We start from the raw sequence: 26144 nt of genomic DNA on the forward strand, positions 1-26144 counted from the left end.
TTGTGAGGGCCAGCCCCCGTCACGTGACGTCATCCCGTCGGGCTGCGACTTCACGAGAGCATCACCTCTCCGACAACGCCATTGACTCGTTGCCAGGTAACGGCACTGAGTCAGATGGCGCCTCCGCCGCCGGCATTCGCCGGCCTATCCGCGCGCACTCGTGACGTCATGGAAAGACCCCGCCCCTCCGCCAAGTGACCACAGCCATTGGTCAGCCGCGTAGCCAATCAGCTAGCCAGGCACGTTCCCGCTACCACGCGCGCCTGCTTTCGAACAGTCAGCGCAGGCGGGTTTGCAGCGCAGCCTAGCATGACTGGACCGGGGCGGGCGCGTCCCGCTCTCCTTTCCGTCTTTCCTGCGCAGCACGGCGATCTGCGGCCGCTGGTTGGTGCCTGCGCCTGTCAGTCAGGGCGGCAGGCGCGGGGTTCGGTTGTCATGCGGAAGAGCGGTGGGCGCGCCTTTGTTGTGCTTGAGGGAGGTGAGCAGCCGCGGCGCCCGGCGGCTTTGGTGAGTCTTGGTGCTCGGGGCCGCGCTCTGCCGCCGCCTCCTCCTGCCCTGCAGTGGCTGGAACGAAGCCGGCCAAGGAGGCCCCGGCGGAAGGCGTTTCCCTGCCGCTCCGCTCTGCGAATAGCGCGTGGTGCCAGCCCCGCGCCGCCGCCGTGAGGGGCTGAGTCGGCGGCCGGCCAGCTCGCCCGGCGCCTCCGCCGGGCCCCTCGGCCGGGCCCCACCCCGGCTGTGTCCCCCGTCCGGGCATCTCAGCTCCTGGGTCTGTGAAGGGCGTTAAGGGAAGCGGGGGGTCTCGGGGGTCGGGGGTCGCTTGGAGATGGTACAGGTTTGGGGGGAGCAGGGCTGAGCTGCTTCAGCATCTTCCCATGGAAGGTGTTACGAGGCGGCCTCACTGTGGAACCTGGTATTGTAGAGGGTGCACAGAGACGGGTGCTCGCGTCGTTAGGATTCCTGCTAACTGTATTGGAGAGTTTCCTTGAATATCAGTGGGCAAGGAGGTTCTTTAAACATAATGAAGTAAAGGACACCTCATGTGTTTTAACATGGGATAATGCTCTTGTAAAGCTTACTTTATACTGAGCAAAGACTTCAGCATGCGCTACACCAGTATGGTCAGAGAATGTGCCATTCTGTAAAATCAGTCATTTCTTGTTCATAACTGCCTGCAGGAGTATCTCTTCATCAGGGAGTAACTTACCTTGCAAACAAAAGTGGGCCAGGACTGTACACTGTAGCTTACTGTAAACTCAGTGTAGACAAGTCCTTGCGAGTCTGAGTCGCTTCATTAAGTGGTTAAATCTGGAACTGATGCAACAGTCTTCCTAGTTCCATGATACTTTTCCTACTTTTCCAAATGTGCAAGCAGCAGCATACTTTCAATATTTAGTATGAAATATTGTTATTCTCTAGAAATAAAGCAAGGTTTAAAAGTGACATAACTATCAACATGTATTACAGTATATGTACAACATACAGTGTTAGAACTTAAGGAAAATAGTGTCTGGTTGTAAGGGAACTTATATGATTTCATAATGTCAGCATATGAAAAGCCCAAATAATCTGTTTTAAATGCTGTCTTAGAAAAAAGTAGCATTGGATATACTGAGAAACAAAACCTCAAGTTTCAAATGTTTGTTTCAAAAAACATATTTGTGTGTGTTTGTGAGGAAGTGAGGGTGGTACTTTTTTGTTTCCCCTATGCACTTTTACTCATGGGTGATGTTTTCGTGTCTTGAGATAGGTTTTGCTGGATGCTCAAAAACATTGTTAGAAAACAATGTCCCTTGACTTTGATAGTGGAGCTCTCCAAACTCAACATGAAGATGAAGACTATGACCAAGAGGATTATGCGAGAGAACAAGAGGTGAAAAAGAACAGATTATTTAATCTGACTGCTTGTGTATCTGGCGTCTTCCCATTTTTCTCTTTTAATTGTTTAAAAAAAAGTTTTGTGCTGTCTTTGGTAAGAGCAAAAGAGAGTGCAGACTGTGCTTTGCAAGAGTGGCATAAAAAGTAAGGAAATAATGAGCCTTAAGAGCCTTGCAATGTCATATGTAATAGCTGGAAGACTGTTACTCCTTGCTTATGCAGTAGATCAAATGCAAAGGCTGGTGTCACCTACATTTTGTATTTCTTGACAGCTTTTTCATTTATTCCTTTTCACTTAATAAGGGCCTGTCAGTCTTCTGTGCCTGGCAGAATTATGGAGAAGATTATTCTGGGAGTTATTGAAATACACCTAAGAGATAATGCAGACGTCGATCCTAGCTAGCACAGGTTCAGGAGGGGAAAGCCCTGCTTAACAAACTTAATTTCTTTCTATGACAAGATTACCCACCTAGTTGGCCAAGGGAAGGCAGTCGATGTAATTTCTTTGGATTTCAGTAAAGCTTTCAATACTGTCTCTCACAATATCTTCCTGGACAAAATGTCCAGCACACAGCTGGATAAATGCGTAATGTAGTGGGTGAGCAATTGGCTGATGAGTTGGGCTCAAAGGGTGTTTTTGTAAATGGGTTACAATAAGTAAATGTGGTTACATTGGGCTAGTGGCCAGTCACTGGTGGGGTTCTGCAGGGATCCTTCTTAGGGCCAGTACTCTTTAATGTCTTAGTAAAATACTTGGATGCAGGCCTTGAAGGAATATTAATTAAGTTCGCAGATGACACAAAATTGGGAGGATCTGTTGACAATCTTGAGGGCAGAGAGGCCCTGCAGGGAGATCTAGGCAAATCAGAGCTGGGCAATCACCAACTATATGAATTTTAATAAGGGCAAGTGCAGGATTTTGCACCTGGGGCATGGCAGCCCTGGATGTACATACAGACTGGGGAACGAGAGCCTGGAATGTAGTTCTGCAGAGAGGGACCTGGCGTTTCTGGTCGATGGCAGGTTGAACATGATCCAACAGTGTGCCCTGGCAGCCAAGAGGGCCAACTGTTTTCTGGGGTGCATCAAGCCGTGCATTGCAGCTGGTTGAGGGAGGTGATTGTCCTGCCCTACTCTGCGCTGGTGCGGCCTCGCCTCGAGTGCTGTGTGCAGTTTTGGGCGCCACAGTACATTAAGGATACAAAGCTACTAGAGAGTGTCTAGAGGAGGGCCATGAAGTTGGTGAAGGGTTTAGAGGGGAAGATGTTGGACTTGATGATCCTAGAGGTTTTTTCCAACCTTAATGATTCTCTGATCCTTGTGGGTCCCTTCCAACTCAGGACATTCTGTAACTATGAATCTGATGTCTGTTCCAAAACTTTATACCCAGATAAAGAATGTTGTGCTTGTGCAGGAGAGCAAGTAGTGAAATAACTGTAGGGTTAATACAGTGAGTGAGAGAGCGCATAAATAGGATTGTAAATTCAGAGTGTTGAGGGGAACATCTTTTTTATAAGGAGAGGCTGGGAGAGATGGGAATGTTAACCTAGAGAAGAGAAGGCTCAGGGGAAATCTTATAAATGTGTGTAATTACGTGAAGGGGGAGGATGTAAAGACAAGTAAGCCAGGCTCTTTTTGTTGGTGCCTAGTGACAAGACAAGAGGCAATGGGAACAAACAGAGCAGCCTCTTTGGAATAAGTTAGTGGTAATCCTTGTAGGTCATACACGTTTGAACTGGGGTGACATGGGCTTCACAAAACTGTACATGTATGTATTTCAGTGGGATGTGACTTTTAGTCTGCTAGGAGGCTGAAACACAGGCTCTGCTATGTTTCCTGGTCAAGATGTAATCCAAGACACTCTGCATTAGTTTTTCTGGCACAGCAAACAAGGTGGTGGTTTTTTTTTTTTCTTGAATACTGGGGAGATCTACATGGTAGGAAAGTACTTTCACGCTAACTTAATAATTGGATAACCCTTACCTACATCTGGGGTCCTGTGCTAGCTAACCTGGTAGGCTGAGTTCAGTTTAAATATAACTCTGATTATGATGTTTTGTGAACTGTGTACGTGCTGCTTTCTCTTGACTTTGTTTCCAAAGCAGTGGAAGACCAGCGAAACCTATGGTACTTGAGTATGTCCTAGGTTGCAAGTAGGGCAAAGGAAAGGGGATCTTCAGTGAATGATGCTGCCTTTGCTTTCCTGCTTCCCTGGAGCTGAGATAAAATACATCTAGCGAGTGCTTTAATTATAGGAGAACTTCTTTGTGCCACTAGTGAATTTCTAGGAACAAACTTTTAGTGTTCTGTTGTTCTATAGACATCTAGAAAAGTTGTTCTTAAGTTCTCACCTAACCTTTGGTCTTAGAGAGCATCTAAAGTAGCATCTGAGAAAACATGACATCTTTAAGATAAACTTTTTATAGGTGATAATTTTTGTTCTGTGGGTTTTCTTGGGTTGGTTTTTTTTTTTTAACAAGTAAAAGCTGATAAGGTATTTAGCATGGGACAGCTAATGTTTCTGCTCTTATTAACGCATGCTTTGAGAGATTGGAGAAAAACAGGGTTAGGGTTCAGAAACTGAATGTAATAACTCTGAATATATTGTGTAGTTCTCAACTCACCTAATAAGAAAAAGAGAGTGCATAGCTCAGTTCTACAAGAAGCCCAATATGTGGCCTCATATCAAAGCCTCTCTGAAAATTGGAAGAGGAGGCACATTAGATATGCAAATGATTACAACAAGTAAGTTCAGGAGTGTTTTGGTTGTGTGGTGGGTCTTTTTTCTTGTGGCACAACTATATTTCCTGAATGGGAAATGGTGGTATTTTTCTCTGTTTGTGTCCAGTTGTTTGGTGACTTCATCTGAACACGGGCAGATCACTAATCATTGCAGTGATGACTTCTTGCATTGAGTACCACTGGCTGGAAAGTTCTTACCTGGATTTCAATCCAGACTTCTCAGAAAAAGCATGTTTTGAATGTCCATTACCTCTCTTGCCTAGGGTTTAGGGAGGAGAAACCTTGTCATAATTAGTTTGCAAATCATTCTTCAAAAGTAGTCTGTCCTGGGATGTGTCTATGTGGTGGCATTTTCCTTACCTCTTTTCAGTGCAGCTTTTTTCTTAAAATGGATTTGCCAGAAAATCATTAGGTTGGTACTGTAGTCTATTAAGCATTCTGTGGTATAGGTCTCTGGGTGAATTAGGGTGAACTTTTCAATGGAGGAGGAAAAACAGGATTTTGTGCAAATGGCCTATTTTGCCTGTCTCTTTGGACTGAATGTGTATCCGTTCTTTTGAAAAGCATATGATGAATGTTTTGTTCTGTTTCAGTTGCAACAACTATTGACAGACCTTCCCCATGATATGCTGGAGGACAGTGGAGACCAGCTCTCGAGCTATTCGGACTGTAGCATTCATGAGACTGAGGAGCAGTAAGGCATTTTGCACCATTTTTTATTATTTATGTTGTGCCTTTGAAAACAGAGCAAAATCTCAGCTGATGAGGTGTGTAAAAGCAATCCAAGTGAAAGGGGAGCTGTAGTGCAGTTCGCAGTATGGTTTGTGTTCCATGAGAAACAAACTAGATGCCACTTAATTTAACAAAGAGGTTGGCTTTTTTTTTTCCCCGAAGTTAAAAGTACTTAGTTAAGATGCTTATCTTTCTCTAGATCACATGAGCCTGGGAAGCATGATGGAAGGTGGAACAATCGTCCATTGATAAATGATCCTCAAAATGTAAGCTTGTATGAGCAGTGATGTAATTAGTAGGAACTTCGTGTTCACAACAACATGCTAATTGTTATTTAAATTCATTAGAGTAATACTTTTCATGTAGGTGATGTGTTTTGCTATTCATTGGAAGTATTTCTAACTTGAGGGCTGGTAACCCCAGAAAAGGGCAGGAGGGTGCGGGGAGATCTGCATTTTGAGAGAGCAGTTTTAAACCCCTTATCCATTCATAGGGTTATGAACAAGGACAAAATCTGTACCCTGAACAATTCTTGTGTGACCAGCAAAACGATCATGTTGAAAAACATGGAAAGAATTGGAATGGCCTACATAACAATGAAGAGACGAAACATTTATATGACGTTAAAGAAAATTACTGTGGCCAAAATGGTCAAGAGGATCCTGATGATGTGTATCTTGGTAGAGATGGGTTTAATGCTGCAAGTTGCTGCCAACAGAACAATGTGTATCATCTTCCTGAAAACTTCAGGCCATATACAAATGGACATAAACCAGAATTTAACAATCAGCAAAATAAAATAATAACTTTTCCAGATGCTCCAAAGGAACATCTTAAGGTATTTCAGAAGCTGATGCATTTTTCTGTCTCTCTTGGGAAATTTTCACAAATTTTCACAAGTCTTTAACTATTGATAGTAAAATTTCTAAATGCTTTCAGTCTCTTATTATCAGTTTAAACAGTGATGGGAGGCTTCTGTATTCTATTTTCCATGTTAAAACAATGAAGTCTTAAATAATTGGATTTTCGTATGTGCATGTTTTGATTTTTTTATTGCATTCTTGTTGGCTAGGTAGAATTCCATGAGGTAGAGTGAATGTGATTCACTTAAGTGTGTGCTTATGTTATTGAAGTTGACACTAAAGTGGAAGCTTTCGTGAAAATTTCTATTGCACATAAATAGTGTGCTGGATTGGAGCCTGAAAATGAACAGCTGCTACAGCTCTTTTTAATGTTAACCTGTAAAATGAAAAATATTTTCATTGAGCAAGACTACAATTGTAGGTTTAATTTATTTCCTCTTATGTACTGTCACAACAGCAATTTGTTGCATCTGATGTTGTCAGTGGCCAATCTCCAGAATCTTACAAAGTGACTTATAAACCATACCAAAAAGGCATTCATCAAAAAATGCCAGTAATCCAAGAAGGAACCAGAAGAAATGAAGTATTTGAAGATTTGCAACATGAATTTATGGGCAGTGATGAAAGTAAGTGCTCGCTGTTTAGACTTGAAATAAGCTTGTGTGAAAAGTCCACTGGAAATCAGCAACAGAAAACCAGTTGATTTCAGTAGATTATTTTTTTTTTTTAGTAAGAGGACACCTAGAAGTACGTTGACGTATATGATCTTTTATTTTGCTCTAAGCTTATATTGGGAGAGCCCTAACTTTATTTTTGTGGGGGTATTTTCCACCTTATCTAGGAATCAGCTTTTTTTGATTAGGGTATTCGAATTTCAAGCTATTAAAAATGTAGTTTTGACTGGTGCGACTGTGAATGAAATTATTTCCGACGGCTTGATCTCAAGTCTTGCTGGTGGTTTGTTTTGTTTATAATATTGGAAAATAATGACTTGCTGTACCCTAGGAAACATACTTTACTTGATTTTCTCTTAGGTATATTTCACATGACAGAACTACTTTGCTTTTTAGACATCTTGAAAATTTATAGTTGCCACAAGACTCTGAATCCACAGCATGTAAACCTTTATCAGGGCTTGCTGTTAGGTTTGAATTGCATTGGTAGGTCCTACAAGTCTTCAGCCATTGCTACCAGAGCAACTTGGGTGATGGGAATCAAACACGGAGGAAAAAATGATGTGATTTTTGTGAACCAACAGTGAATTTGGCACTGAATGAAAGAAGTATCTTGGGGCAGGAATTACTTATGACCATGACTTTCTTGGTTAGTTGACTGTGCTGACTTGTCTGTATGCTATTTGAAATTTGGCAGATTCTTCAGAAAATATGCAGATTCTTCAACTTCAAGTTCTAAATAAAGCAAGAGAGAGACAGCTGGAAGAGCTTAATGAAAAGCTAGAAAAGAGTGCACAGCAGATTAGGTATTTGAATCATCAGCTTTCAATAGTCAAAGGTAAAACATTTTTGTACGCATCTGTAATTCCTAGTATTTTATTTTATTAATATCTTGCAACTTTTTTATTCTGAAACTTTGATTCAGATAGTGTCTCGGCAGGTATTGAACATATTTATAAACTTGATTTGGGATTACGTAGACCTAACTTCTCCCCCAGCGTTGTTTTAAAGAAAATTCTCTGGCTTAGTGCCTGACTGCTTACCTTTTACTGCATTCTCAAGACCGCCATTCTATTCCAGAGTTCCCATGTGCCAGGCATTGAAAATGCACAGAAAAGTGAGAAATTTGCCAAAGTAGTGTGCTAAGTGTTTTAAAAAAAAGACACCCGCCCTGCAAAAAAAAAAAGCCCCACAGAACAAAAACAAAACAAAAAACCTCCAAGCTCCAATAGGCAAAGTCTATATCTACGGGGGGAAAAAAAAGCCTTCTACTTGTGCTATCTGGTTTAACAAGCTATTTCCTGGACTGTATGTAGAGACAAGTTCTTCCACAATTATCAAAGCTGTACTGGAAACTGGTGGTTGTCTTGGTGTCCCTTTTCTTATAGGGATAGACAAAGAGTTTTGAGCTTAAAAAAATTAAGAATATAATTTTTAGAATGCAAAAGAAGCAAAGGAGAGAGAAAACTTCAGCTGTCAACTGTTTTGCTGTGTCTTGGCTGTTCATCCAGGGGAATTATTTTGTTTCCCTCTTTAAATGGTGAAAGGGATGATGCTAGTTCCTAGTGCTGACAGAACGGGGCTTATTTCCACTAGGGGTTCTGAAGGTACAACGTATTAGAGTGCTTCCGGCTATCAGAGGGAGAAAGTGGTTACTGGATGGAGACTGACTGAATGTTTTTGCTCTGTCTTCTGCTTGTTGCCTGCAGTGTGATTCAGAGGTCTCATAGTGAATGGTTCTGTAGAGCAGGGGTATGGAACAGTCATGTTCCATGAAGTTTTTGGGTGGCTGGCCATGTTTCTCACACAATTATGATGTCTCTCTCTTTAAGATGAAAAGGATGGTTTGGCTGTTAGCCTTCGTGAGTCTCAAAAACTCTATCAGAGTGGAAAGGAACGGGAAGTGCATCTTGAAGGTCAAATAAAGGCCCTTGAAACTCAAATTCAGACTCTTACTACCAATGAGGAGCAGGTACTATAAATATTCTTAAACTGTTCATTGTGGAAGTTCTCTACAGTTATATTTGGTGCATTTGCATTAAACATAAATGCTAGTCTCTTGAAACACTGCTCATGATCATTGCAGAAGCTGAATATATGATGAATGAATAGGATGCATTGGTGGAAAATAGTTTGTATTGAAATCCAGGCATTATCTGAGGACTTTTAGGAACCCTTGCACAAAAAAAAAATCCAACTGACAATACAGAATATTTGAGCAAAAGTAAAATATGTAACTTGGAGCTACTCCAATACTGTTCCTACAGATATTGAAGCAATCCAAAGTGGCAGAGGTTGCCATGGAAAGCATGCAGAAGCAGCTGTTAGAACTTCAGCGATCAGATGCCCTTCAGCGAGCCAGAGACCAACATGAGGCCATTATTTCAGCACTCAAGCAGAAGTATGAAAATCAAGTATTATCATTAGAGCAGAAACTTGATACTACAAAATCTGCACTCCGAGAGCAGGTAAGAAATTTTCGTAGGATGCTGAGGACTGTACTGGAGAAGCTGTAGAGCTCTCCGTGTTTCCTAAACTGCACTTCTTGACCTATAATTTCTAATGGAAAGGAAATTCTACACAAGTCTCAATATTATGAAGCCCACCTGGTATGTTTTTATAAATATCTCCAGGCAGCTGTGAGCTCTAAGTTGTGTGTTTGCACACAGCAGACGCAGAGGGGGCAAGAATTTGTTATCTTAGTTTCTCTCCAGAGCTTTCATTCTGTGCAAAATCTCTTTTTGAAAGAGTAACAGCAAATAAATCTGGGAAAGAAAAGAACTAATTAAGAAATGATGTGATATTTTTGCTGCAAGAAAAACTTTATTAAACAGGCTATTGCCAAGCTTTAGTCTCAAAATAATCAAGGACTTCAAACCGCTCAACAGTCACTTTATTTTAGAAGTACAGATTTAAAAGTAGGTGGGGGCGGGAAAGGCTGGCTTTAGAATGGAGTTTGGTATGGATTATGTCATATGGTTATGGAGCTTATTAAAAATATTCTACCTGACATGTAATAAGTCGATTACACTATTAGAAATATTTAAGCAATATAGTCTAGGCAGGTCTTAATAAATTGTCCTTTTCTTTCACATAAAAGAACTAAAATTAAATTTCTTTAGTTCTAGGTCTGTAATTCTTGTCTCAACATAAATATGCATTTAAAAAAAAGGGTTATATGTTTGAAAACGTAACTAGCAGTTGCTTGTAAACAAGAATGCACTGCTAAATTTCTGTTTACCAGTACCACAGCAAAGCTTACACAGCTTTGTCTCTACTGCAAAAAATGTTTTTTATGGTGGTATGTTTGGGTTATTTAGAGAGAGATCTCCTCTTTTTGAGAGAAAATAGAGAAGTCAAAAGGTGTAGAGATGAGGTACTGTGCCTCCTGGGTCTGTGTAGGTAACTGTGAGCAATGCCATAAGAAGGTCTACTTTGTATACCATGTGAAAAAAATACAGTTCCTCTTTTACAGAGCATTGGAATATGCTAGCTTGGCTTAAGCTCAGTTAAAATTAAGCTCAGGCTTAATATAAATAATGTGAAGGCTTGATTTTTCTGCAGTAGACTTACTATATGTGACTAATTACAGGGGATAATCTGATGTGCTGAAAACTAACTGCTCTAGGAAATTTGAAATTGTTCACATCTATGTGTGTTTATATACGAGCATACTAACTGTCTCCTAGTGAAAACTTAACTTTGATGCTGGAAGAGATGACTTGTCAGCCAAGGATAGCATTTGATCTGCGATTGATTTAGCTGGCTTCAGTCCTTTTATGTACCTAATTGATTCTTCTTCTCCTGTGTCTTGTATGTATTGATTCTTCTATATCTGAAACTGTCATAGATGGGTAGATGTTTGTAACATAAGTAAAAATAATCTCTCTCCCTAGCAAGAGCTTTGCAAAAATCTAGGAGAGCATGTTAAGCAACTTGAAAAAATGCTGGAGGAAACCAAATGCGAAAAAACCGAAATAATAAATCGACTGACAAGAAGCCTAGAAGAAAGCCAAAAGCAATGTGCAAATTTACTGCAAACAGGTCGGCCTTCTACTCATACCTTAACTCTCCTTGCAGAAATGGCTCCAGTTTTTTTTAAGTATGAAATTGCACTTCTATGTTCTTACTGAAATGGAATTAACATCAAGCTAAATGTGTACTACACCATTTCATACGCAGTGCATTAGTCAGATATAAATAAAGTTAAGTTTAAACTGAAGTGTAAAAGGCAATAAAAATAAAATAAAAATCACACACACACACACACACCCCGCCGAAAAAACCAAACCAAAGAACCCTATCAAAATGCCAAACAACAGTAACTAAACTATTTTTATCTGTATTTTGTGCTGCATATGTATAAACTTAATTTTGGACTAAGTAACAACCTTTGGGAGCAAGCTACTTATTTTTGTCTTAGGCATTTGACTTGAACTGCCATTCTAAGTTCAAATCTTAACAAGAAAATAATTTGTTTTATTGCTGGAGGCTGATTCTTGGAAACTTCTATCAGTAGGAATAGCATGTGAAATATTCAGCTCTTTGCATATTTGACTTGTGCCTACCTTTACACATTGAAGTCTTTTAATAGTAATGTATGCCTTTTCATAGAATCCAAACTTCTTAACTAAATGAAATGTCTGTTTTCCTGGATTCTAATTTAAGAGCATCTTCTGCTTAAGAACTGTGTTAGTCTGGAAGAAGAATCTCTCTAGAGATAGCCTAAATGTCACGACTGAGAAGGAGAAAAGCCTTACTGGATTGGTATTAGGTAGCAAATAAGTAATTATAAATGTGATAGGATATTTAGAGAGTGCAACTGCCAGTTGAAGAAATGCCATGATTTTTCTGTGCTCTATTCATCAAATGCCTTAAAGCAGTAATAAATGGGCAAACTGATAAAGCTAAACTTTTCACCTGGGGAGGAGAAGAAAGTGGCCTGTTTTTAAACTTCTGGTACAATTGTATAATGTCATTTTTTGCTTCTGGTGAGCTACAAGGAAAGCAAATATTTGGCACATCTTGCTCCTCATGGTATTTATTTTAAAGCTACTATTCAAAATCCTGGGGGGGACACACACCACTGTAGTTCCCAAACTTTAAAACAAACTGCAGTTTAAATTGGAGACCTGTAGTAACCTTTGCCTGCTCAATATTCAGGAAGAAATATTTTTGCTTTCATTATCTGTATTTTCTATTAGTGAGGTCAAGGAAATAGAGAGTAATGCCTATTACCAGAATCAACATCGCTATTTTTAACTGTGATCTTTGTTCAGCTTTCAGTCTTTCTTGCATATTTATGACTTGCTGTTTCTCTCCCTTTTCTTTCCTGCAATAGGCTCGATGCAGGAGACAAATCGGTTACGGTTTCAGTTGCAACAAGCTCAGTCTGCGCATGTGATAAGCAATAACATGAACAAAGCTTTGCAGGTTAATTAATTTTATGAAATATTTTACTGTTTTGATTTTAGGGGGCATTATATCTAAGAGGTTGGTAGCTGAAACTTTTATTTGATGGGGAAACAGGCATATATCCTTACAGTAAAGGACTCCCCTCTACTTTATCTCCCAGTGTTGAGTGTTGCTTTTTTTTTTTTTTTTAAATTAAAACACAGTGGGGCGTATCTATTGGCATAATCTGATATCATACATCAATCTAACCTGCTTATGGAAAAAGAAGAATTGAAGTCCTAAGTGCTGGGAATCTCATAACTTAGTTAGGCTATGGGGACAGTTGAAGATATTATGTTCTAAAATTTAGCTTTTGCCAGCAAAAGGGAATGCTAGAGCCCTCTAAACTATGAGTGGACGTCTGTCTTTCAGATTAATATATTTTACTATCATATTGGAAATTATTGAATCCTAATAAATACTAGAGTAGTAGGCTGTTTTTCCAGCTATGTACTTTTCTGTTGTTATTCATTTTACTATGCACGGGCAGCAGGAAAGAAGACATAAGAGCAAAAGAAATAATACTTAATTTCGTATATGAACTGTAATAAGAACAACAGAATATACTGAGCAACAGAAAAATATTACCTTCTTTGTATTTTCAACATAAGTTTTGCTAGAGTTATCAAAAATGATAGTGTAAATAAATAAAAATGCTAGATGATTCAAGTAAATACAGCTAAATACAACTATACTTAGAAAGAATAGCTCTGTGTATTTGTTTTCTTTGGAAGAGTTATCATGGGCCTGACGTGTTTGCTTGGAGTTTCTCTGCTCAGTGTAATTTTTTTTTGGTCTGTCTCTTTAAGGAAGAATTAATGGAACTGAAGGAAGAAATAGCTTTGTATGAATCTGCTGCCAAGCTCGGAGTATTTTTGAATGACACAGGTGGAGAGCTGCATACGAACCTGGGTGATTCCTATGTTGATTTGGGAATTAAAATCACTGGGAAGAAACCAAGGTTCTGCAGGTATTGAGTGATTCTTGTTGAAAGAAAAATCTAAAATCCTCAAATTATACAAGTGATGTGTAAAAAATGGTCTTGCTGGATCAACACATATTTTTCAGTAGATATTTGAAATACTTCTTGTATTGCCAGGTAATCTTGGAAACAGGAAACTGGACTAATACCATAAAGTGGATGCCTAATCACTGCTTAACAAATCTTCAGATTGTATACAGTTGTCTTTGCTGTTCCTTGGATTGTATAGATTATATGCAGGGGTACATCTTTGCTCAAAGATTCCACATAGTTTCTTAATGGTAAAGCTGTCTCTCAAAAGAACTGATTGAGTTGTCTCAAAATACCTCACATCATGTGAGAACGAATCTTATGGGGAACAGCTGAATGAACAAGTTCTCTGTACGTTAATTGCAACTTGATGAAAAAGCATAAGGCTTTTATATTAATGCTCTCATTCTTCTTAGTATTACTTCTTAGATATCTGTGTTTCTGGTAGCATTAGTTGCTCTTCTCTTTGCTACCATTAGCTTTCACATAAATGTTTTTTGTCTTACAAATACTGTACTGGTTATGTCTTCCCTCATAGTGCAATACAGAGCAGAGACATGGATAAAGAGCTCTCTAAAGATGAAATAATTGTAGAATTAAAAGCAGAGCTGGAGCGTTTGTTGAGCAGTAATAAAATGAAGAGAAACCAGATTACTCAATTACAAAATGATCTTAAAGATTGCCAGAAGACATTAGAAGAATACAAGCAGTTGTTGAAAGCAGAAAAAGCATCAAAAGAGTCAGAGGTTTGTTCTTTTACACTTTTTTAAATGTAAAGATGCACTGGATTTTAGTGAACCAAACCAACATTTAAACTTCTTATTAAAATGGACCAACAAATTTACTCATAGCTGGGTATTCTTTGTTCTTAAGGAAAGTATTGTCATTTGAATGAGACCTTGTTTTGTGTCTCTGGTGAAAAAGAAACAAACTGAATAGCAGAACTTTGGGCAGCATATGCCTTAAGTGAGTTCTGATATGATGGCTTACCTGCTTGATAGTACTTAATGGCCACTCTGCTTTTTTCAGAACTAAATTTCCTTGGAGAAAGTAGATTTTCTTTAGCCAAAAAGACCTTGTAATTTCTCCAAGAAAGCTAATAGTATCATTAGGTTATAAAAATGGGACATTAAACAGATTGCCTTCAGAGGGCCTTCACTATGCAATTTGATCAACAAAGAATCTCTTTAATATTGTGTCTCTCTTCACCCCATTATTAACTTCCCTCTATAAACTCCCTCAAATAAATTGATCGGACTTCTAACATCTGCTTCTGTAATCTATATATTGTGACCTGGATGTGGGATAGGAATATAATATGCTTGAGAAGTGTGCTCTCTGTTGGATGATAGTAGTCATTCAGTTTGCAAACACAATATCGAGTGTGTGCTGCTTTAAAACTTCATGATGCTATAAGTTTCAAGAATTTGTCTAGAGTAACAGTGATACTGTTGTATCTTGAACTGCAATAAATTCCTTTGGTGGTTTTTTTTTCCCCTAAGTAAAGTCTTTATTTGACAGCTTTAACTTTTTTTTTTTAAAGCATCAACTTCTAAATCATATATTTCTTGAAAGGTCTCATCTTCTGTTTATTTTTAGCCTGTCACAAATCTGAATGATACTTTGGTGGTCAGTCCTTTGGTTTCTGATAACCTTAAGGAAGAAGTTCTGAGACTCAGAAAGGCTAATGAAACTTTGCTGCAAGAAGTTGAGGTGAGACAGATGCTGCTTATACCTACAAAAAACCCACAACAACCTACCACCACCATGCTAAAACCTGCAATTAGTAAAGGTTCCTTACAACCCACCTATTACTTGACCCTTGTTTATCCAGAACCATACTTTGACTATTGAAGAGCTGAAAGAAAATGAGGAAAAACTGAAAAGCTTAAATCAAGATCTCTGTTGTCAGATGAGAAAGATGGTTCAGGATTTTGATGAGGATAAACAAGAAGCTATTAACAGGCAAGTCTGTTAACTCTCTTTAGTTGCATTTGTGAACTTCTAGCCTGCATGTATAATCTTGTACTAGCTGTCTATACAAGGGGAGGTCAGCATTAGAAAGCTAGTTTCTTATGTAAGGTAAAGTTGAACCTTATTTAAAAGGGGGGAAAAAGCCTAGGTAGCTTTTTTCGTTTCTTGAAAATATAGGTGTGAAAGAACTTATCAGCAACATCATGAGGATACAAAAGCACATTTTGAGAAAGACCTGATGGAGAGGTACGCTGCAGAAAAACATCAGCTTACTCAAACTTATGAAGAGGCAATCTCGCAGTTACAGTAAGACCTACCATTTTTTCCACCTTTACTGCAACTTTCACATTTCCTGTCTGGCCTTCAGTGCTAGACAGACTTTTTTAAAAACAGATTTGCTGTCCTGTGAGTGTAAAGACTAACTGATAATAAATAATCTGTCCTGTGAAGGGCTAACTTAGAAGAGCTGAACAGAGAGATGACTGCAGTGAAGGAATGTTACATTGGAGTCTGTGGGGAGAAGGACACCTTGGAAGCTACTTTAAGGCAGAAATTTGAGCAAGAGCAGCAGCTGAAGGAAGAGAAGGTGCTAATGGAAATAGCTATAAACCATATAATTTCAGACTGTTTTTAAGATATAATATCCATAAGTGTATTTAACTTTGGGGAAGATACTTGGAAGAGATGCAGTTGTATCAGACAATTAATACATGTGACCTATAGGTTGTTAGATTAACCTGCTGATGTGTCCTGGGATTTAAAATATTGTAGAAGTAACCCTTTCCAGAAGCTATTCATTTTCACAGTCAACTTCTGTAATATTTACTCTTGAGGACTGTTCAGTCAGCAGTGTGTGGTTTTATAGTCATGAGACATTTTCTAAAAACCTGACTGACAATACAAGTTTTATTCTCCCTATATAAAACTGATCTGAAAATACTGTGGTATCTTTAAGTAATAATGAATTCAGACTGCAACATTGATTAAAAACTTTGCTTTTCTGAAGATCTCAGTGCAAAATGACTAAAGTAGGTCAACTGTCTTGCTGAGCAAGTACAGTAAAGAGGTGCAGCTCAAAGTATGCTGGGAATAAAGATGATAAAACCCCCTTATTTTAGAGCCTATAATAACCTCCGATCTCATGCCTTAAAACACCTCCTTTTGAGAGCTGAATCTCTTGTCCAGGTGTCATCTGTAAGACCAGTGCACAGGCTCTAGGGAGTTAATCATGTCTGTCATGCATTCTCATCACTTTGTACAAGAGCAGTTCGCTATGCCTTGGAGAATACTTTAATATTAATTTTTTTTTCCTAGCTCAAGAAGCAGCTACTAGAAGAAAAAGAAGATGCTCTTAACCTTCTGAGGACTGAGCTTGAAGAGAAACACAGCAATTCCATGACAGCAGCAAAGAGGCAGTGGCTGGAAGAAAAAGAACAGCAGGTTGAAGAGGAAGTTGCATTAGCCAAAGTTCACTGGAAGAAGGAAGAAAAAGAGGTGTGGAACTTAGACCGGGGGTTCCATTTTTTTTGTTGTTGTTAGTTTGGTTTTTTTCAGAAGGAGAACTTCTATGATGTAGATAGACCTATGCATTGTTACTCTGCCATTTGAAGTGACTTAAGGACCTGTCATTTCAGGAGCCTCTGAAGAAGTCAGTAGGTATTTTACATGCTTAAGATTTTTTGGGGAAAAGATACCCCAAACCCTAGAACTTATAAGATAACATGCACAATGTTCTGAATGTCATAGCTGCTAATATGCTGGAGTTTTCCACCCTGATCCCTGGGTGTTTCATTCATTTATCATTATCATACAAAAGTCCTTTGTGTATCCTATACCACAGAAGAAAGCTGTGATGAGGAATTAAAGCGCACTCGTTCTTTACTGAACTCTCTGGTCTCTAGGCATGGTTTTGCTCTTCTCCTGTTAAGGGAAGTTATTTGGTGTAAACAAAGTTTTGTTTGTTAAATACCACTGAAATTCTAGTTATTTGGACAGTGGGGAGATTTTATTAAAAATATTTTTTTTCCTTAGAATACAGAACAAGTCTTTGCAAAAACAGAAAGAGAATGGCAAAGTAGGCTGGAAGAAGTTAGAAGAACTGTAGCTGAATGTAATGACTGCAGCAGCCAAACTGACCAAGTAATAGTTGTGGATGAAGATTCAACTAAAGAGTTAGAAGGGATTGTTGAAGACCAGAGGCTGCGGATCCAGAAGGCTCTGAAAGAAAATACAGCCTCTGAAGAGGCCTTAAAAGAATTAGAAATAGAACTGGAAAATAAATACCGTAAAAATCTTGCCAGCCAGGTAACAAATAATTGTTTTGTCTGCCTGGAGCCTGTTGTCATGTGCAACTACGCCACCTTTAAAAAAAATCTCTTCCACTAACTTGCTGCTTAGTAGTTGACATTTGCTATATTAGAAATATATTTTTAAAAAAAGTTCTGAAGAAGCTGTAGCGTGTAGCTTGTTTTTTCTAGCTGTTAATTTTTCATATAGTTGGACAAGTTTTGCAGGTGTTTTGAACAGAACTGAGCAAAACTGACTTAGAGCTTATACCATTTTGTTAGGAAAAATAAATTTAATATTCATCATTTTTGCATCAAGAAATGCATCAGATGCAGCTGGTCTGATTCTTTTAATTTATGTAAACATAGGCAATCCAAACTGAAGTCTGTTCTTACATTGTTACGTGAAAGTAATAAAAATGTATTTGGTGGTGGTGACTGAAGTAGCTTTTTTTATCTGCTTATAGGTAAATGCAGCTTTAACCCAAGCTCGTGCCAGGTGGCTGCAAGAATTAACAGACCTCAAAGAATACAAAGTAAATCTAAAGATAGAACAAGAAAAGTGGGAAAAGGAACACAAAGAGACTGCAGCAAAGCAGGTAGCCCCAAATACTTCCATATGTGTACTGATAAACAGTTCAGCCTTCCAAATTCCATGTATTACTGAGGAATGAATGCTGACATAGGTGCAGAATCATTAAGGAAAGGTGCTTCTAGTGTACTCTGGTTCTGATCCATTTTTTTTGCCTATATAGGATTATTTTTTATTAAATAATTTGAAAATAGTCTTCAATAGATAGATGATGACCCAGGGTTATATTTTATGTATATATAAAAGTATGTATATATTTATAATGACCATGTTATATATTCACCAGTTATCCCTAGTTCTCTCAGCTGCTGAAGACAAATGGAAAAAAGAATATGAGAATACGGAGAAATCTGGACCAAGAATGAAAGAACTTGAAGAAAAAGTAATTTCTCTCAAGAAGGAGTTGGAGCTAAAGAAAGAAGAAATCCCTGCAGCTATCAAAGCAGAACTGGCAAAAGCTCGTGCTCAGTGGAACAAAGAAAAGCAAGAAGAAATCCTGCAGATACAAGAGCAAAATGAAAGAGACTACCGATCATTCTTAGATGATCATAGAAACAGAATTAAAGAGGTACTTGCAACAGCAAAGGAGGATCTTGCAAAGCAGAAGAATGATCTCTCCATTCAGAAAGAGGCAGAAATAAAGATGTTACTAGACCAAAAGCAGCGAGAATGGGAGGCTCAGGAAACAAAGAGACTGCAGGACAAAATTAATTGGTATGAGGAGAAGACTCTGGTTGAGCTTGAGTACTTGTTGAGTGAAATACATGAAGAACTAGTCAAGTGCACACATAGTATGCATTCTCAGAAGGATAAATGTTTTGATGCCCATGTTCAGTTAAACTGTCATAGCAAAGACAAACTGAAGGCTTGCTTACAGAAGGCCTACAGAACCACAGTTTACACAATTCTGGAAAAGAAAGAGCGAGAATGGAAAGAGGTAATAATATTTCTCTAAATTATTACTGCCAACCAGAAGAGGGATTTGGGAAGTCACTCATACCTGTTTTCTCCCAGTATGAAAAATCCATGTAATCCTGAGAATCCAACATTTGAGTTCATTGATAATAACAGTCCTTTAAAACTAAAATACAGCTAAATCTACCATTAGCAAGTGGAAACAAAGGATGGGTGTAGCTTTGACACCTTCAATCTTTAAAGAAGAGAAAGCCAGGTTAGGAGTGTTCTTTAATTCTTTAATGCCAAGATTTATAAATAAAGGAGATGAATCCGCCATTTAAAGTTTGGAAGCCTGTTGAAGGTCCCTTGTGACCTCTTCAGTGGGTTCTGTCATGAAGGCCCATCTTAGATTTTTGCATAGCTGCTTTTTTGAGAAATGTAGCAGTTTGTAATGGTGATTGGATAGTGATCATGGATCATGTGACTTCTCCCCCCCCAATAAAGATGAAAATAGGAAATCCTTTTTGCAAATTTTCTGTAGTAGAACTGAATAACTGACAAACTGGTCTATGTTGGGAATAATAGTCTTGCTTAACTTTATTGTGGCTCTAGGAAATCCTTTTCAATGTGCCTGTCCAAATGAGGAAAGACATCCCACCCTCTTCTAAAGGAGATTGGGGCTAAGTAAAATTCTGTCCAAAAGCTGCGGTTCCTGCTGTTTTGGCAGATTCCTCTTTTTGCAATACGTACGTTTGTATTAATATGCTTGTATTGGTTATGGGGAACATCCCACCAGAAACACCATTGCCACCCAGCATTTAGCAGCTGGGGAATTATCCAGGAATAGTACAGAGAAAGAAGCTGTCTTGTTTTTCAAGAAAAGGTGGAATGGGGGAAATGAGTATGAATTAATTTCTTATGACAATATTTCTCAGTTTTTTAGTGGTAATAGGTTTCTGTTCAGAAAGTGGTCCTTCAAAGATTTCTTGTTATGGGTTACTTTCAAAATGCTAAAGACAATTGGAAATTTTTTTCATATTCCTGATGCAACTTCTGTAATAGATATGAATGTCTCTGTAAATTGTTACTCTGGTAACTGTTTTTAATATGCCTTTCAACTTCAAAACATTGGTTGGCTTGAACCCCCTTACCTAGCAAAGTCTTTGTAATTTCTTAGTAACATCTCCTCTTATGCAACCACAATAACAATAAACAAAGGAGTTACATTTTTCTAGACAACATTCCTGTCCCTCTACCACTCATATTTGTGCAGAAGCTCTAAATGGGTCCAACCCCTTTTTCTGCTGGATATGCCTTTTAAAAAACAAGTTAGCTTCAACTATTCAAAGACACTGTAAAGTTTTGCAATGTTAAGGGCTATTGATACTTTGAAAATAAAACTCAGGATACCACATACTGCTGTTGCAGTGAATTATGCTAAGTAAAACTTCTATATACACATTTTCCTCCTGACTTGAGCTGCAATCTACAGTTCTATTGTAGGTTAAAGCACTAGTGATACAATTACTAAAGCTACTTGGTGGCCAGGATTGCTTGTTTTTATGCATGACATACTAGTTTATCTACTTTAAGATAGAGTGGAACACTTTTTTTATATGTGTTAGATTTTCAGGAAGTGTTTTTCAATTGCAGAAATATGAAGAGCTAGTGAGTAATGTAACTAAAGAAGCATACTCTTGCCTGCAATGTGGTGAAGAAGGAACTGGGGACATGGCAAGACCTCCTGTGTACAATGTTGGACACCAAGCAGAACCACAAAGGAGGCTAAGACAACAGCCACCCTTGCCAGAAACTGGAACAGACAAAGGTATTGGGTTTATTTTTTAATTTGGCAAATTGTGTATCATCAAATTAAGCTTGTTAGTAGCAGTCTTTAATAGTCAATGACTTACTGATGACTCTAATACAAAGCTAGTTAATTAGTGACTATTTGGGTGATAGAGGAAGATGCAGTTCTTCTGTCTGTAAGGTGGTTTAATGTTGCATAAACTTGTGCCATGTTAAAGTCACAAACCACGCAACAAATGGTACTGGTCTCCAGCTTACTGATTTAATGCTAGGCTTTGAGGTTTGATCTTATTAAATGCTAGTAGCTTTCTGCTTTTTAAAGCTGTTTTTCAGGAGTAAAGAAATAGCTGCCATATCTGCTGCAGGTGTAAATACTGTTTGGGGGTAGTGGACATGAACACTAATACCTCTGGTCTATAACAGCTCATAAGCAAGCTAGTGTTGATCGTATTGAGCAAGGTGTGGTCTAAATTATGTCTTGTAAATGGGTAATGCTATACCAGAGCTTTGGAGATTGAATTATACTACTTGCTCTCGACATTAGACAAGACAGGGAATTTTGCATTCATGTAAAAGATGTTGTGTCAAGAATTATACTTTACCTGGAATGGTAGTGTTTTTTCTGATTCTTTTGATCAAGACTGTAGTGGAAAAAATGGAAATCCCCAGGGTGATGCTTCTCTCTTCTTCTTTTTTTTCTTTTATTTTTTTCCTCTTTCCTTCCTTCCCCCCTGCCACCAGTACATACTTTAGCATTGTAGCTCTTCTCAAAGCTGTCACATGTACTATGGCAAAGCTAGAGACAGCGTGGCTGGGGAGAAACTTCATGGGAGGCGCAGAAATCTTTCTGAGGCTTTCTGTTTAGTTTGAGTTCTTATGCAACCAAAAAACATAAAGCAAGAAAACCCAAGAGAGTCTTTGGCTTTATGCCTATAGGGTGGCTTGAATTCCTTCAACACCAAAATAACAAACCATCTATTAACACAAAACAATACAAGCAGTGCAGCTCTTCTGCCTCTAGAGCTCCCTGTCCTGACTATAGAGAGCAGCCATTGCTCTCCTGGAAGTAGCCCAGTCTTTGTGAATTTCTTAGTGTAACTAGACTCAGCTGCATGTGAGGCTTCCCAGCTGGGAGAGTCTCCCTCAGCTGACTTCAAAAGACCCTGCTTGGCTGTTGTTGTTTTTTGTTGTTTTGGTGTTTGGGTGGTTTTGGCTTAGGTTGTTTTTTTAAATCAACCCACAAGTCTCATTGCTGACTGAAGACTCACATCATCATTGATGGGAGCACACTGAAGCTGTGAGGACTCGAAGACTTGACAGATGCTGCTGCACCTTCTATAACAGGGTTCCAGCCTCTTGTGATTATTTTTGACTAATTTGTTACATGCTTTCCTAGCATGAGGAAGCCTAAGTAGAGCACTGGAAACAGTGAGGTTGGGCTTGATTCTTATTTTGGTCCCATTGTTGATGTATAACTTAGAGCAAAGACTGTTGCAGGTCAGAAATGTACAAAAAGGAACCTTGGGTCTTAGGAAGATTTTTGCTATGAATGCTGCTGCCAGGACCTTGAAAAAAAGAGAGTCTGTGTGCCAGGACTTGAAAAACAAGCTGGAGGTAGCCTGCAAACATCTTCAGCTTGCTGTGAGGGAGCATGAAGCAAATCCGAGTTTAGGATTTTTCGTCACCTGAAGAAAATTTTGAATGGCATTGCCTTGCTGGCTGGATGAGTGTTTGATCTGTTGTATCGAGTTGTCATTTTGGATAGAATGGGGGTGTGTGCATACTTTAAAAAACAAAACACACACACCCCCACCCTCCCCAACAGAAAGACCCACAAACTGACCTCCTCTCCCTCCCTCCAAGAAGCCCCCCACCATCTTGGCTTTAAACATTACTTATCGCTGTAGTAATCTCTTGTGTGTATCAGGAAAGGAATAGAGGAAAATTGAACACATGGCAGGTGTTCTTTAAATATGTGTACATGCGGATCCCATTGCCCATGAGGGTTACACAGGTAATGCACATGTGCACAGACGTACTTTTGTTAGTATATGTATATGAACCAGGGAGGTCTTTAGCTGTCCCCTTTGGGGCTGTACCACTACTGTGCATATACTCAAAACCCCATAGTGGGAGTAAAAAGAGCAGAGTGGCCCCAAATGTTACGTGGTTCCTCTTGTCACCAGTAGTACTAAGCTACTGACCATGGTTTTCTTGTACTTTCTCCTGCAGTTAGTAGCTTGAAGCTATAGTTCTGTTCTCTTTCTGCCTGCCTACCTGTCTGTCGTTCTTTCACCTTAAAGTAGGTTTTAAGTAGGCTTTATGTAGTCTCTTTTTTCTTTGTGTCATTTTGAAATGAGAAAGACAGGACAGATGACTGAGAAAATGCCTCTAGTTCTTAAATCTTTTTCGTATGTTATGACTATCTCTACCAATGATGGATATGAAATATCCGCTCTGGTTTTGGAGGAGCCACTAGGAAGGTGGCTTCTGCCTGTAGAATGGAAATAAAGTTTTTTTCTGAAGCTACTTCTGATAGAAAATGATGGCGTAAAGTAACTTGCTTGAGATTCTCCCATTGTAGGAGACTGCTTCTGATTCAGTAGTGGTGTCATCCAGTACTCTTGTTTAATACACACCCCACTGGCTGTGGGGTAGCATTGTTTTGTTGTGATTGCCTTCTCTTTGCTGTCCAACACCTTATTTTTGGCATTTTCAATATCCGTATTGCCTTCTGTGGCCAGATTGATAGTGCCTGGTTTTACCACCAGAGAGGTGGTAAAACCTCTCTGAGGCTCGCCCATCAGTTTAGTCAAATGCAATATTACCTGACTTGATATCGATACCTGCATTTCTTGGGATTGCTGTTCCATCATGTACATCTGTTGTCCTTTCAGTATAATCCTTTCAGTCCTTCCATCCTTTATTATTTTATTTAACTTGCTAGAAGTCTCTGGCCATAGTAAAATCTGGGCTAATGAGGATGAAAATTCTTTGCTGTATCAAACCCCTTTGCCATACGTGTAACTGCTCCTGCGGTTGGGTCTTCCTCTATGGGCCTTGCATGTAGACTTTTCACTTGGAGGAAGTCATATTGATTCATCTGTCTCTGATAGCAACAAGAATTTCTTTTGTCTACATTTATTTCTGAGAGGATTTGTAGGAGGAATGCCTGCTTTACTTTGTTCCTGTGCTCAAGAACTTTTTCTTTCCTACTTGAGCATAAAGTACCCTCTGGAGCACAGTTCTAATTCAGTTGGTATCTGAGGAACTCTGTCCCCTTACTGAGCTCTACTGAAGTCAGTAGAGGCCTTTGTTTTAAGGAGCAGAACAAAGAGAATTATGTTTTCTCTAAGGAAAATATGTTGGTGATTGAATAAAAGGATCATTTTCCCTGCAGTGTTTTAATCAGTTGAAGCTGTACACAATACTGTTCAGGGCATTTTTTTTTTTAGGCTCTCCTTAGAGCATGGCAGGAATTGGACTTGCTGAAGGCCCTGATTCAGGAGAGGTCTCAAACTGCATCCTGAGGGTCAGTAACTCTGTAGAATTGTTTGAGCATACTTCAATGAAAGGTCACTGTGGCGACTGTAAGCAGGTTTGGCAAATGGTCAGTTTGGAGAGAGGAGATGCGAGGTAGTAGGTTGTACGAAGTGACTTACTTGCTGAAGGCTGTGGTTTGTATGTGTTGTGTGGGGTGCGTTTCCCCGCCCCCCCCCCCTTTTTTTTTTTGTTTGTGAAAAGTCTCAATTGCCTGCTCTCATAAATGTTGTGCTCAGTGAGGATGAGTAAAATGCTGTATGTTTGTAAGGGAAGGGTTTTTGCCAGCTTGCAGGTGTGTGAGCAAGGCCAGGTGGGTAAGTTGCACAGATTTGCATAATACTATTTCTGTGGTCTTTTGTCATCAACCATATAGCATGTAAACTTCCTTGGGGACTGGAGGAACGATTGAAGGATAGTAAAGACGTCTGTTAATGAAAACAGAGGCTACTGCTGTCACCCAGGTCATCACGCATACAACTCTTAACTGTTCAAAATGAGATTTAGACCACAAATGAGGATCTCTGAAGGCCATGAATTACTTCTCTCTGTATTCCAGGATGGCTGCTTGCTTTTTGCTTTTCTGTGCATCATCCTAGAGAAGGAAGAAAGCCAAATTTGTCTGTCTTTCCCTGAACTCAGATCCTCATATTCTACCTGTGAAAGTCTTGATTCTTCCAGAAGGAAGATTTGTCTTTAACAAGACATGCCCTCTGTTTTGTGGCGACAATCTTTGTTTTCCTTAGGCCATGGTTCACGTGAGAGCTTCTGTGGCTGGGTGTGGTGGTGGTACCTCCAGCATCAAGTGTACGTGTTCAATTCATGTTGGTTTTCTTTCCTAAAACAGGAAAGCTAGTAACCAACTGTTGATTTTTATGGGTCTATCCAAGTTTATCCATCAGTTCTTCAAGTTATGGTAAATACCTGTACCCTTTTTTAAAATAATAATTTGCTTAGATTAGATTACATAACTAATAAACACTTTTAAGGTTCTTTAACTTTCAGGAGATGACTCACAGGTGGACTATCTGTATGCCATGATCAACAGTCTTCAGTATCTGCCTGAAGTCCTGTGCTTTCGGCTTTTTCAGCTTCACTGTCTTCTCGTTCTCTGTGATGGCTCATTACAATATTTGTATGCTTCTTAGTAGCATTGAGCAGAGTTCAGCGTGGAAGTCCAGCCTTTCTCTGTAATACTGGCTTTTGACTATTTAAAAAAAAAAAAAAGACCCCAAACAAAAAACCTACCACCAACCAAGTTTTATCTTTTATGTCTCCACCCCAAAGAAAGCACACTTGTGAACCCATAAATTAATAATTCTTTTCCAGTGTTTGTCAAAACAACTCCTGTTATTTCACACACACCCCTCCACCCCCTACCCCCAGTCCTTTCGATACATGTACACCCAGTATCTCTGAAGTTTTGCCTCCAGCATAGTGTTAGTAATGGCATATGAAGGCTTTAAGTTTATTTAATATCCGATTAGGTGACTTTTCTATTCAGGCTTCATTGAAGAGTATTGTAGTCGATTCCTATGTGCTTGTTACTGCAAGAGCTGTACACTTGCTGATGATGCTTTGTGACATTGAGCTTTTTTACCAGAGACAGCAGTTTATGTAATAACTTCTGTTGAACTCAACTTGAATTTAGAGAAACAGAGTCAACTATGGTTCATCACTTTTTTTTTTTAATAG

General features: G+C 39.1%; 1 protein-coding gene across 1 annotated transcript in view; it reads left to right on the forward strand.

The window, feature by feature from the left end:
- Positions 1 to 293: 293 nt before the first annotated feature.
- Positions 294 to 26144, forward strand: part of CEP152 (centrosomal protein 152) — a 29052-nt gene continuing 3201 nt past the window's right edge. Inside the window, 22 exon segments of the mRNA XM_064456362.1 lie at positions 294 to 507; positions 1748 to 1870; positions 5211 to 5311; positions 5549 to 5615; positions 5843 to 6187; positions 6670 to 6838; positions 7584 to 7724; positions 8719 to 8858; positions 9154 to 9354; positions 10783 to 10930; positions 12228 to 12319; positions 13150 to 13310; positions 13891 to 14098; positions 14952 to 15065; positions 15187 to 15317; positions 15504 to 15632; positions 15777 to 15912; positions 16641 to 16820; positions 17358 to 17630; positions 18079 to 18210; positions 18490 to 19140; positions 20754 to 20928. Of these exon segments, the coding sequence (XP_064312432.1) occupies positions 1784 to 1870; positions 5211 to 5311; positions 5549 to 5615; positions 5843 to 6187; positions 6670 to 6838; positions 7584 to 7724; positions 8719 to 8858; positions 9154 to 9354; positions 10783 to 10930; positions 12228 to 12319; positions 13150 to 13310; positions 13891 to 14098; positions 14952 to 15065; positions 15187 to 15317; positions 15504 to 15632; positions 15777 to 15912; positions 16641 to 16820; positions 17358 to 17630; positions 18079 to 18210; positions 18490 to 19140; positions 20754 to 20928 (3781 nt within the window). The 5' untranslated portion in view covers positions 294 to 507; positions 1748 to 1783.

Source organism: Phalacrocorax carbo, chromosome 7, assembly GCF_963921805.1.
Source record: "Phalacrocorax carbo chromosome 7, bPhaCar2.1, whole genome shotgun sequence".
NCBI classification, from domain to species: domain Eukaryota; kingdom Metazoa; phylum Chordata; class Aves; order Suliformes; family Phalacrocoracidae; genus Phalacrocorax; species Phalacrocorax carbo.